The following is a 14,341-nucleotide window of genomic DNA, read 5'->3' on the forward strand; positions in this document are numbered from 1 at the left end:
AACGGGTGCATGAAAGAACACCAAAAGTGCATAAAGTTTACAAAAGTATCTCTCGCCCTTACACCATACGTAAAATATTTCGTTTCCGAGAATACCAATGTTGGCGTGTTATGATTTCGTCTGTAATTGTTTACGATTGATAAAGAATCGGCGAAAATTTGCGGCTGTCTTCATCGTTTCTTTTCATCTGCAGAAGCTGAAGTTTGCCATTACAAAATTTATATGCATATTTTTAGATGTCTAATAAGGATATTTATATTTAAATTTTTAAGTCTCTGTAAAAAGTATTAAATAATTTTGAGTTGTATAATTTTTTCCGTTCCTACTCTGTTAGGCCCAGTTCGAATTCGTCTTAATGTTCTCTTTGTTACGCGTATCTTTGATTTACAAACTCACTTTATTTTAAAAACTGTTGCATGTATGCAACCTAAGCTTCTGATTCTTACTTGTATTGTCGGGTAAAAGTAACTTTACTGATTCTTATGTGTATCATTACTTACACAATTTTAAATTTTAGTGTTACAAAATAATAAACATGGAGGCACGGGGAAGGCCACTTTACACAAAATAGTGTAAAAGAACATTCTAGGTATTTCAAAGCACTAGGAATCACATTGGGTTGTGTTGTAGTGGAAGACCACTTTAGTGTAAAGTACACAGTAAAAATTTTCTGATCAAATTACGGTAAAAAATACCGGCATTTAGGGTGCTGGTACTTTTTATTGTAAAATCCATTTTCAACGGAATAGCTATACGGAACAAAAGATCGGATACCTCGTACTTTTATTATAATATTTACCGTAAAACCACTGAGTGATTCTAATAAAATCAATTATACTGTAAAAATTACGCTTTTACGGTAAGATACTTATGATAAAATGAATTTTACGGATGATACTTACAGTACTTAAAACTGTAATTTGATCCGGAATTTTTTAAAGTGTAATTGCAATGACAATTAGTTTTCGACGATTTTATGTTTATGTTATATCGATATAAAATCTTTCTATTTTTTTTATCCAAATAATTTTTAAATAATTTTAGACAAGGGGTCATCCAGTGATGCGAAGGTAGCGGATTTGCTAAGTTCTCCTGCATTGTGGTTCGTCTCCTTCTGTTACATGATTGTGTTTTGTGCCAAAACAGGAACCGTAGACTGGGGTCAATTATATCTTATTGAAGATAGGAAGCATACACAGTATGTTGGTAAGAGTTTTTCAGTTAATTTGTGTTCATCGTTACATTTAATAAAACTCGAAGTGTAGAAAATGAAAATAGATTGTTGCTGCGGTGTCCATGGATGTTGTGGACAGTAAGAGACTAAAAGTAGAAATAATTTAAATTTTTTCTAAAAAATAATCATTAAAGAATACAGGCAACAAGAACAAGTCTCAAATATTATCTTTAAAAAATTGTCCATAGTGGATCAAGAAGTGAAAAAACAGTAAGTTTTAAAATATTTTTTTTTGTGCTAGGAAAATATACACATTTAGGACCACAAACTAATAATTACGTGAAGAAAAGGCTGAGACACTATCATAGTCTGACACAATACTATTTTATTTTATTTTATAACAGTCGTTGAACAGCCGACCCAATTTTTGGGTTCACTATTACTAATGTCCAGCTCCGTAGCCTTGTAATTTTGAACCCAATCCAGAAAACAAGGGAACTCCTGGATATAGGAAGAAATTTTGCTTTCGTGGAAGACTTTTTGATGGAACTACGTGGAGAGGAAGACCACGAGAACCTCTCACTCTTAGCTTGACAGAGAAAGAACTCTAACCCATGATCCGTCTACCACTGAGGATATTTCACGTCAGCACTGTGGTCGGTGCAAGCCGCATACAGATTCGTATCGATCAGCCATCGTTAGGTTCGAACCCGGTTCACCTCAATGTAAGGGGAACGCTCTATCCCCTGAGCCATCGCGGCTCTGACACAATACTTTTAAAAAAGCGGTAGAACAAAATATCAAAAATTGCCGATTTAAATTTTACATTTTAAGAGTCTTTCAAGTTCTCTCTATTTCACAGGCAATGAAACAAATTTTGTTGTTTTGAATACCCGCTTAATTGAATAGAGATAAGTCAGTTTTCGATAGTTGCTTAGTTTTTTTTCGCTTAAGTACAAATTTCTGGTCCCCATTATGCAAGGAATTTTTTTTTTTTACAAGATTATAAAAATAAATTTTAAGGGTGATCATTGTGGAGTGCCCTAGAAATACGTAGATGCGAGTTGTGTATTTTTAACTCAGGCTTACAATCACAAAGTACAAAATGCACAACAACAATGCATAACAACGTATAAAATGTATATTCTTACTTATTTTTATATATTTCAGCAAGTGCATTTACGAGTAGTGTGGAGAGTGGTGGATTTATTGGTGGAATACTGGCTGGCTATCTGACTGATCTAATGTTGAAAAGTCGTTCACCAAAAGTGAGCTTTTGTTCTTTATTATTTCGAAGTAACACATTTTAAATAACACATTTTAAATAATTCCACCAGACTTTTGATGCTACGGGACCTTAGGATCCCGGGCATTCATATATATGGCTCCTTTTTTATTAAAAGCAATTACCTACTTAAAATATGAATTCTCCATTTCTTCTAAGTTAAAAATATTGTGAAAACAGGAAAAGATATAAAGATTTCATAAAGGAGACGAAAATAATTTGAAAAATGTTTTTCTAAAAATATTCGCAAATTTAAAAAAAAATTTAAAATTAAAAAAAAAGATGGAAAATTAAATTTGGAAAAGATATAAATCTACTCATCAGCTCACACTATCATATCCGATAAAATAGTGCTTTCTAATATTGTATTAATATAACCAAGGCAAAACATATTTAAAAAACTTTAAATGAAAATAGAATCCATTAAGCAAAAATTCAAAATTAGTGAATTCGAATGTACTTACACTTATAGAAATTTTTCAAAACTGATTTAAATTGTTTTCGTACCAAATTTGAAAGATTATCCTTTTTATCTTTATTATGTTCACTAAGTAAATTTTTTTGCTGTTGCTCTTTGAAATTATCTTTAATAACTGTTGTGTAATTTTAGGTGGATAAAAGTCGAGGAAATGCTCGGATGCCTTTAGCTGCCCTATTTATGGTGTGTGTATTGGGGTGTTTGCATTTATTGCAGTTTTCTATAACTGAATCTACATCTAAAGTAAGTTTATAATTGAAGGGTAAGGCAATACAATGATAAACTACATTTTCGGATCCTTTTTTAGGAGTTTATTTTTGAATTTTTTTTCCATGTAAACACTACAACTTCCCTATTGGTAAGAAGGTATATTCGTGTAATATGCCGCCATCTGGTAGAAATTCCTAAAACTCGTAAAATACCTGTCTGGAGCCATAGTGAGGAACAGTTTGATGTGAAAAATGTCACATTTGAAAAATAAGTGTTGTCTTATCAATATATGGCCCCAATAACTTCAATTGTCTGTGAAAAACGTAAAAAAATACTGCTTTAAAATATTTTGTTACCCTTAAAATGTCATTAATTTGTACTATTTTAATAAAAAATATTTGAAAAATAAAATTTTAAAGGTGAAAGAGGCTAGTGTGGACCTAGGATCAAAGTAGATAACTGGAATAATTCTAATGATTTTTAGTCGAAATTTCTCTGTAAATTATGGTAGTGCATAAGTAATACCGTTATGCAGGCATACTTTCTTACGCACTGTAAAAAAATCTGAATCAAATTACGGTATTAAGTTCCGGCATTTTGGAAGCCTTATCTGCAAATGTTATTTTTACCGTAAAGTATTACACCGTAATTTTTACAGTAATATTTATTTAAATAGAGTGGTTCAGTGATTTTAAGGTAATTATTACTATGAAAATTGCAGTGAATTACATTTTATGGGCCGTAACATGTTTTGATAAAAATAAATTTTACTGTAAAAAGTTCCGGCACCCTGAGTGCCTGTACTTTTTGCTGTAATTCTTTACAGAGAAGTATGTTACTTTTTAAGAGATGTAGTGTTGTCAGTATTGCGATACTAAGAAACAGTAGTTTGTAGTGCTTTCTGACAACTGTTTTAACGTTTGTTCAGTTTAAAAACAGGGTTCAAATGCTGCTATTTTTTCGAATCGAATTGGTACAAATCTTCACTGGTCCGTCAAAGAACGTAATGAGAATGTCTCTGTGGCTGAGCGTTAATAGGAATTATGAATTGGAATTACGCACTAATACTATTTGCACTAGTCATTATGTATAATATAGTTAATTTATCACTTTGGCCATACTTTAAATGCCAAAGTACTCATAGAACACACATATCGAAGAGAACATCTTTTTTTTTGTACTTTATTTCTTAGAGGTAATAAAAGAGCACTAAACTCTTAACAAAATTTAAAATATTTTGATATTTTTCTAGCATTTCTTAAATTAAATATTCGCTGTAGAGAAAAGCGTGAAAAGTTTTATGGCTTGAAAACAAACTAAAGCTATTTTGAGTTAAGAAAAATTAAGCTCAAAACAGTTTTTGCCAAAATCAGCCTCGAATAATCATCTAGCTGAAGTAGTACATGCTATCTCGTTGGCCTAAGACACCCCGAATGGTAGTCGGAATTTGTGACAAATGTCTACAGAGGAAGGTGAGAGGAAGAACGTCAAGACTAGTTTGATTGTTTGATAAAAGCGGTAGTTTTTTTTAAATTAATCACCATTATTCTCTGTTTGAGCTGGTAATCAAACAGGTTTTAATGCTTTTCGCTTAGCTTTCCTCATTTTAGATTCACTTAATTTCGATAGCCATTTTCTTTCTTTCCTCGCTTTTAATATGCTATCCCTAACATCTATGCTTTTTAATCTTCATTTTTGACAAGAAATTTAATAATCCTAAATATTTTTCAGTAAAACGTTTAATTATTGATGTATTTTCTAAACGCGTGTTTCTAACTTCAAATTTTTAAAGCTTACTGTATCAAAATGTAGATAAAAAAAAACTATTTGCAGACACTTTTATTACTTGAACATTTTCTCCTTAATAATAATTTCTTATAAAGAAATACGGCTAATTAGTCATACTTCATTAATTAAGCATATTGTTCTTTTGAATATAATTAGCAGAAAATTAATTGCTCAAATAACAATGTTATTGATTAGAAAAAGTAATTATTTGAAATATCCAGGCAAGAATAAGAACCATGAAATTGGGTGAATAAAGGCTGATCAGTATTTTTTTTCTTCTTTATTCTCGTGAATTAACATTTTTGTTGAACAAAGAAAGCTATAAATTAGTTAGGATTAATATTTTTTTTTGTCCTTTCACCTTTTTATTTACTTTTATGAGGTAATGATGTATTGATTGAACGTCACATTAATTAATTTTTTTGTGGATTAAAATAAGTTAAAATCACGTAATATCAGGTAGGTGATTTTTCTCTTGAATATAATGAAGAATGGAAGTTAAGTAGTTCAATGAGAATATCTAACTTACCACTTAAATTGAGACGGTAACTTTTTACTCCGATATAATTTATGTGATCAAATGAAATTTTTTCTGATTAGAAACTACATAAAAAAAGTTAGCATAAACCAGAGGATTAACCAGGATTCCTGGTTTCAAGGTTAACATAAACCAGGAAACTAGAACCATATTTTCCAGATGACCGAAGACTTTAAGAGTAAATTAAATAAAGGCGGAGTAAAAGGAAAATGTAAGGTTGGCTGCGTTCTGCTTAGGAATCTATATATTTATTTTTACTTAGTTTCATTTTTAGTTAAAAGGTCTGTGAACATATAGCACTGGTAGCGTATGTAAATATGTATAAAACAATGTCTTTAAAATGTTTACGACAACAATTTGGCATAGTTTATGTGATAGAACTACAAAACTTACTTTTCTCAATCATTCGATAATAATAGCTAAGCGGATTTGATAACAGAGCTAACGGAGGTAAATATGAAGCGATATTTTTAAAATGACTATTGTTTGCTGCAAAAATTTGGCGGATTTTATGTGATAGGACTACAAGACTTGCTTTTCCCTATTACTCTATGACAATAACATAACGGAGCTAACGGAGGTAAATATAAAACAATATTTAAAAATAACTACTGTTTGCAGCAACAATTTGGCGTAGTTTATATGATAAGAGTATAAAACTTACTTTTTACAATCATTCTATCACAATAACAACGTGGATTTGATAATGAAGCTAACAGAGGTAAATATAAAATTAAGGTAAATATTTTTCAAATGACTACTGTTAGCGGAAACAATTATGCGTATTTTTTGAGGTAGAAATACGCGACTTACTTTTCTCTATTATTTGGTAAAAATAACGAAGCAGATTTGATTTAGATTATTCTTATAAAAGAAATGGATAAATATATTTATTACTACTCTGCAGTAGATGTGTTTATCAATTATGTTTTGATAGCAAGTTTTACTTTAAACAATTATTCGAATATAATAACAAACTGGATATCTGGCATAGTTGATTCTTATTTTGATTTACCTTTTCGACTTTCTTTGTTTTCTAAAGTAAAATTAATTATTTATAAACGGAAAAACAGGCAAAAACCTAAGCATTAAATATTGTATGAATTAAAATACTAATAATTAATATAAATGTATAAATTAAATGGATAAATATACTTATTAATACTTTGCAGTCGACGTGTTTATCAATAATATTTTTATAGCAATTTTTATTTTATACAATTATTAGATTATAATAACAAAGTGGATATCTGGCATAGTTGATTCTTATTTTGATTTACCTTTTCGACTTTCTTTATTTTCTAAAGTAAAATTAATTATTTATAAACGGAAAAATAGGCAAAAACCTAAGCATTAAATATTGTATGAATTAAAATAATAATTAATATAAATGCATAAATTAAACAGATAAATATACTTATTAATACTCTGCAGTCGATGTGTTTATCAATTATGTTTTCATAGCAATTTTTACTTTATACAATTATTCGATTATAATAACAAAGTGGATATCTGATATAGTTGATTCTTATTTTTATTTACCTTTTCAATTTTCTTTATTTTCTAAAGTAAAATTAATTATTTATAAACGGAAAAATAGGCAAAAACCTAAGCATTAAATATTGTATGAATTAAAATAATAATTAATATAAATGTATAAATTAAGTTGATAAATATACTTATTAATACTTTGCAGTCGACGTGTTTGTCAATAATATTTTTATAGCAATTTTTACTTTATACAATTATTCGATTATAATAACAAAGTGGATATCTGGTATAGTTGACTCTTATTTTGATTTACCTATTCGACTTTCTTTATTTTCTAAAGTAAAATTAATTATTTATAAACGGAAAAATAGGCAAAAACCTAAGCATTAAATATTGCATGATTCAAAATAATAATTAATATAAATGTATAAATTAAATAGATAAATATACTTATTAATATTATCAATAATGTTTATATAGCAATTTTTACTTTATACAATTATTCGATAACAAAACGCGTTGGGTATAGTTTATTCTGTTTTTGATTTATCTCTTTCCTTCTTCTTTTAGTTTTTAAAAATAAAATAAATGATTTATAAACTGAAAAATAGTCACAAATCTGTGCATTCAGCGTTGGAGTTTGACTATAAAAACTTTTCTGTTTTATTGGAAACAATGTTTTATATCTATATAAAAACATTCATGTTGGAACTGTCAGAATTTATTTTTTGGAATTTATTATACTTATATACTATTCTTATTCCTTTTGCAGCTGTGGATTTCAACAATCGGATTTTTATTGGGAGCAGGTTTTTATGGTCCTATTGCAATTTATGGTGTAGTTGCTTCTGAGAGTGCCCCAGACAATCTCAGTGGCACATCCCATGCAGTTGTTGCTTTAGCTGCAAATGGTGAGCCCAATTCAATAAATCGTTTTATTTCCAGCAGACAGTATAATTTTTATTCGCTCTTCACGTAAATAAAGTTTTTCCGATATTATTATATTGCTTTATAATAAAGAATTTGTTTAAGTGTAAACGTAAAAGAATTTTTTAATTTATTTCAGAAAGAAAATTTCAGTAGTTCAATTTTTAAAAATTGAATAGTCGTAAATATTGCAGAAATATTGCAGTATATCTTAATTAAAAACAGATGTCTTGTTTTTAATAAGCAAATAGCATGCAAAGTCAAATGCCACTTGCCAATCCAGCAAGCCTGTTTGATGAAACGAAACGTATTTAAGGCAGAGGATGTGTTTCGTGTTTTTTAGTGGGACTATCTATGGCTAAGAATACGACTTCAGCCACACACACGTCACAGCCCGTTTATAGGGCGAACCTATTCATTTATCCACAGATTGTAATTTTGACCTGAACCAGGGAACGACCAATTTCCAATTCAGTACAGATTTAACGTGCGCCAGTCACTATTTACTACGATTTACTACGCTGGAAGTCTTCGGTGGGGATCAAACTCACGACCTCTTTGACATGGGCCCAACGCCCTACCATCCAGGCTATCTAGTCCTACGGTATGCAAAGTAAAAAAACCGAACACGATACTAATTTTTTATTCAAATGTATGTTTTTAAAACATGACATTTAAAAAAAGCAGGTTTTTTTTTTTAAATATTTGCGTTTCTTTAGAAGTATTCCTCCGATATTGTTAAATATTTTATGTTTTAATGTTTAAAATTTTAAAGTTTAAAACAATGCAAAAATTAGTACTGCCTTGAATGCGTGGAGGAGCTCATTATGTAATTTTTCTAAGTCTATTTACACAGTTTTCTTTTTATTTTATGCGTCAAGTCTAATGCTGAATACATTGAAGATACCTTTCAGCGTTTTTATCTCTAAACTAGACAGGTTAAAAGCACTACCAATAAAGTTTTACTTTGTAAATATTACTCGGAATTTTAATTCTAAAGAATCTTTTTTTAATATGCACAGTATTCTGAAAGGTGTAATTTAAGATTTTTGGTACGCTATTTTTTAGAGTTATAAATGAAGATTTTGTTTAGTTGTAAACGTAAAAGAATTTTAAATTAATTCTACAAAGATGGAATTTGAAATTTTAATAGTTGCAATTATTGTAGAAGTAGTGTATATTAATTAAAAACACGTGTACTATTTACAATAAACAGATCATACGCAAAGCAAGAAACGGAACACGATAATAACTATTGATCTAAAGTTTAGTTTTTCACGAAATAAAATTTCAAAATAGCCGATTTTTTAAAAATTTTTTTACAGTCCTCAATAACTAGTCAACCGATATTGTTCAAATTTTGTGTTTTTTTTGTTTAAGTTTCAAAGTTTAAAATAATATAAAAATTAGTACTTCATACCAACTATTTATTTTATTGGAATTGTAGTAGAGTGACTCATTAAATCAGTGTTTTGATTTTCTAAGTCCATTTACAAAGTTTTCTTTTTATTAACTAAGTCTATACATTGTAGATCCCCTTAAGCTTCCTAATCTAAAAACTAGGGAGGTTTAATGTACTGCTAATAAAGTTTTACCACATTGAGAAAAAATATGGTCAAAAGTTCCAGAATATGGTAAAATTTAAAACTTTTCTGGCTACTCAGCTATTTCTATAAAAATTACTGAGCTTTTTGGTGCTACCATAAGTAGCGACAAAAAGCTCGGTAATTTTTATCGAGGCGCTTTGGTAATGATTTTGGTGAAATTTAACAATGTGGTTTTGTGATTTCTTCCTGATACCATAGAGTGTTGCATAAAAACCATTTATTCTATTAAATTTACCGTTAAATTTTGTATTCTTTTACTAATATGTGGTTATAATATGTGGTGTGATATAACTTTGAAAACCAAAGTTTCCGGTAAAGTGTTACCTTATGAACGAAAAGGGATGATTTAAATACCAAATGAATGGTTTAAATACCATATCGCTTTGTTTCACTTCCAGAGTTCTGATTTTTTTTTTGCCAGAAATGACAATAACATGCGCTACGTTACTTTTCCCAGAATTATTTTCTCCTTGCACTGTGCTTATTTTCTTTTTATTTTATTTACGTTTTAATCATAATCTTGCTTAGTAATACTCCGAAAAATAAATTAAAAGTTTTTAAAAGTAAACTTAAAGCATATTAAGAACTTTAATTAGGAATAAATTTTTTTTCTACCTTGCCTATAAATATTACTCGGAATTCTTATTATAAAGAATCTTACATAATATGTTCAGTAATCTGTAAGGTGTATTTTAAGATTTTCGGCTATGCTATTTCTTAGAATTTTAAGGAAATATTTAATATTTTCGATACAAAATAGAAAGTTTTATCAGTGTTTATAACTTACATGCTTTTAATTTGTAAAAATATGCCACCGGAGGTGATCTAAACAATTATTTCAAACATCGTATAAAAATAAATTGCACAACGAGGCGGGTAATTCAGGCAGAAAATTTGCGTCTAACAAGTAAAATTTTTTTGTTTTAATATAAAGGGATTTAATGGCTTCTGTAATCTTTTTGGCTGTAGTTTCGAGTGTTATCTTGAGTTTATGCTATTATTTCGGATGAAAAAATTTGTGAGACATTTTTAAACGTTTTTAAAGATACCTTGTGCATAAAAAATCATAATTGATTTCTTTTTAAAATATTAAAGTTTACGTATCTTCAAACGGGAAACTGCATATCACTCATCTTGAAATTTGCCGTTAATCTTAAGTTGAGGAGAAAAATGCCTAATTCTGGCACAATTACCTCGGAAAAACGTTAGATGAAAGAAAGAAAAATTATTGAAGTCGATAAATTTTTTCTAAACATGTTTTTCAGCATTTTTTTTTGATATGTTAATGATATAAGTACAACAATAACTAACTTTGTAAAAATTTTTTTTCAAGTCTGCACTAAATCTAGATTTAATTTTTCATAATGGTTACCAATTGGTTTAAAAGAGATTCTCAACAATGGATATAACTGAGCTTTAATATTGCGTTTTCACTCTAGCAAACTGTTAAAAATTTCTCGGTTAAATAACAATTTACTTAATAGGTATTTTAACATATTAAAATAAAATAGTCAGATAACCGTAAATAAGATGGTATTAACAATGAGAAAAACCATTTGTAAACTGCTTTCACCTAATACTGTTAAATAACCAGAATTTTATTACCAACTTGGCCCATATAATAAAGCCACTTAGTTCATTGCAATTGGGTACATAAATTCGCGAAAGGGCTATTCTGTCAATCTCATGACCGACAAAACGGGAGTTCAAATGCCAGGATTGAACCAAAATATTTTCTCCATTCCCTTCAACACATGATGAGTTTCCAGTGCCCTGCACACTCAAATTTATGACCGTGGACTATTAGAAAACGGAATAAAAAGAACTAAGAACTGGAAAGCGCTTGGAGGAAAGTGGTTAGCTTGGAAAAAACTTCTTAAGAAGGCCAAGGCCCACCCTGGGCTGTGGAGCCATTCATGATGATGATAAATTAAATTAAATTATTAAATATTAGTTAAATTATTAAGTAATTAGTTGTTATTTTTGAATATTTTTTTCCTTTTCTTGACTGGAATATGCTCTATCGAACTTAGTTATAAAATTTTAAATATTAATTCATTAAATTTTACGCACATTTTAATTCTTTACTAATCTAAATAATTAATTTAAACACTTTTTTTTAAATAATGAAAAACTTAATTTTTTTTTAATTAGCTTGCTTAATAGATATATGTACATATGTAACAAGCAACAAGCTTAGACAAAATTTTTAGTGTTCATTTAGTCATTCTTAATTTATTATTCAAAACTCACATTTATTATTCCCATCCGTTATTTTAGAATTTACTGCTTTGCTTTTATGGATTTTAAATAAAATATATTTTTTTGTTACATTTTATCTTTATTTCGAAGTGTATGTATATTATTTTTACTATGTTATTATTTTTTTTCAGTGGGTGCTATTGTTTCTGGCCTACCATTTAGTTACATAGCAAAGTACTATAACTGGTCTACAATATTTCTTTTGTTGGAAATAATGGCTGCAGTAAATCTCGTCATAATGTTCCTGTGTAGGAATTTGAATTATAATATGGGAAAGAAGAAAAAAGACTAAAAAAACGCCATATTTTTTTTTCAAAAACAAATTATTTCATCTTTACTCAGAGATATCGTCATATTTGTTACTCTAGTTGTTGATAAATTGTAAATAAATTTTATTTTGTGTCTTATTTATTTACTTGGATAACTACATTTTATAAACAACTCCGTAAAATTATACTATAAGCTCTGCTTCTACTTGTTTATGCTCGTCAACCTTGCTTGCTTATGCACTCTTATAGTCTCTTCTGATCAAGTTCGACCCATTTGAAATGTACCCTTGCATTTTATAGCATAAATATTCATTGAAACTACATTATGTCTGAGATAATATCAAAATTATGAATGTCTTTTAAGAAAATTACTACTTAGCATTCTGGATTTCTTTGAAGACGTATTTATATATTTTGGACTTGAAGCTATCATTTGAAGGCTATCAAATGACTTGATTTGGGAGAGGCTAACACAGAGTTGTCTACATATTTGCCGCAGTACTGTTTCTCATCTCAAAGTGTACAATAGTCTATTGAAAGTAAAAGTTGATAAAAACTTTTCTGAGTTTTTATTTCATAATTACTTTCAATTCTAATTAATTAATATTATAATTATTGAAAGAAAAAGTTAAAAAGGTTTTAAAAAACGGAAAGTGTCAGCATGATGGTAGTAACATTTCATGATCTAGTGACATTTGAGCTCTTTGCTTTAAAGTGTCAGTATGATATTAATTGACTTAAAATATTTTGATTTCTTCATTAGAAGAACTTTTAAACGGAGTTTAGAACATAGATCTTGTATATTTTTGCATTGGCATTACTCAGAACTTAAATAATTGAAATATTTAACGACCTTGTAATAAAATAAGAAAATTTAAAGCCGGGAACCTGAAATATTATAAAATTGTTAGAATATTTTTTTAGTGTCCCATTTACTTTAAGATCTTAAAAGTTTTGGAAATTTTGTATTGTGATAAAAATTTATTTCAATTTTTTTCTATTTTTCAAATAAATTGATTGAAATCCACCAAACAATTGTGGAAAAATGTATTGCTTGTAAAGATTCTTCAAGAATAGAGAACGAAAACCATTAAAAACAAAGTAGGTTTATTCATGATTGTTTACAAAACAACTATTGCCGATTTTTCGGAAGAACTAATGTTTTTCGGTCATTACCTAGCAATATAAAATGTGGAGCAAAGAAAAAATGTATGGATTAGTAGGTACAATTGATGTGAAATTACTTATGTAACCATGTACACAATCGTACAATACATAATTGTAATCAGTTCCGATTTTCGTACGGGCTGTATCAGTGTGAGTTAATCAGTGCACAGGTGAAGATGATACTCACAATGCAGCAGAGAGTGCCATACAGTCCACTGAACCATGGATCCCATTTACACAATCTTCATCCTTAAACAGAGTTGTTAGCTGAAGCCAATTTGGTGTCTGACCTAGCTGGCCACCCAGGCCATCTGATCTGTCAGTGCCTGATTACTTTCTGTTGGGAATCCTAGAATCAAAGGTGTTTTGAAACAACCCTCTTAATCTTAGAATACTGCAGCAGAACATTTATAATAAGATTGTAGCAATTCCAGAAACTTAGCTTTGATCTGCCTTCCGCAACTTGCTGACCATTGTTTAAAAGTGTCAGGAGTTGATTGGTGGTTACTTTCAACATATAAGAATTTACCGATATATTTCCTTTTCTTTGCTGAGTTACCTTGCACCAGGCACTTTGTTCGCCGGGCAACTTTTATTTGAGCCACCCATACATAATAAGCTATGCACAAAATTATATATGCATATATATAAGGGACATTTTCCGAAGAAAGCAGAAATTTGTGTTATACGACAGTTTAAATGAAAATTAAAGTTTTTAATCTTATCAAAGATGATCTATAAATCAGAATAAAATTTATAATTACATTAAAATTGCAAATTTAGTAAAAAATATAAAATTTATTATTAAAAGCTTGTCAGTCACATCTGTGAATGGTTTATTTTTACTATTTTTTAGTTTTTAGTTTCATAATCAAGAAATTAATTTTTAAATATTCTCAATAAATAGTGGTTTTGATTGAAAATGTTTTGAAAATACCGGACTTATTATTTATTATGTGTTGAAAATACCGGACTAGCAAAAAGGTTTATTACAATTTATATCTTATATACACTTATTTCAAATTAAATGCCTGTACCCAAAGTAATATGTCACGCCTTTATAGAGAAAAGAACAGACAAAATTCTTCCGAATGGCAGCACACATTTTTACAGTTCATTAATCTCTTCTAAAGGAGCCATTTTGT

General features: G+C 28.9%; 1 protein-coding gene across 1 annotated transcript in view; it reads left to right on the top strand.

The window, feature by feature from the left end:
* Positions 1–12,167, top strand: part of LOC107452526 (glucose-6-phosphate exchanger SLC37A4) — a 46,654-nt gene extending 34,487 nt beyond the window's left edge. The window contains exons 5-9 of the mRNA XM_043043577.3: positions 1,045–1,206; positions 2,345–2,442; positions 3,070–3,180; positions 7,737–7,875; positions 11,892–12,167. Coding sequence (XP_042899511.2) covers positions 1,045–1,206; positions 2,345–2,442; positions 3,070–3,180; positions 7,737–7,875; positions 11,892–12,052 — 671 coding nt within the window. The 3' untranslated portion in view covers positions 12,053–12,167. The remainder of the gene's footprint in view (positions 1–1,044; positions 1,207–2,344; positions 2,443–3,069; positions 3,181–7,736; positions 7,876–11,891) is intronic.
* Positions 12,168–14,341: the final 2,174 nt, after the last annotated feature.

The sequence above is a fragment of the Parasteatoda tepidariorum genome, chromosome 6 (assembly GCF_982258835.1).
Source record: "Parasteatoda tepidariorum strain Cologne lab strain chromosome 6, Ptep-v5.0, whole genome shotgun sequence".
Lineage (NCBI taxonomy): Eukaryota > Metazoa > Arthropoda > Arachnida > Araneae > Theridiidae > Parasteatoda > Parasteatoda tepidariorum.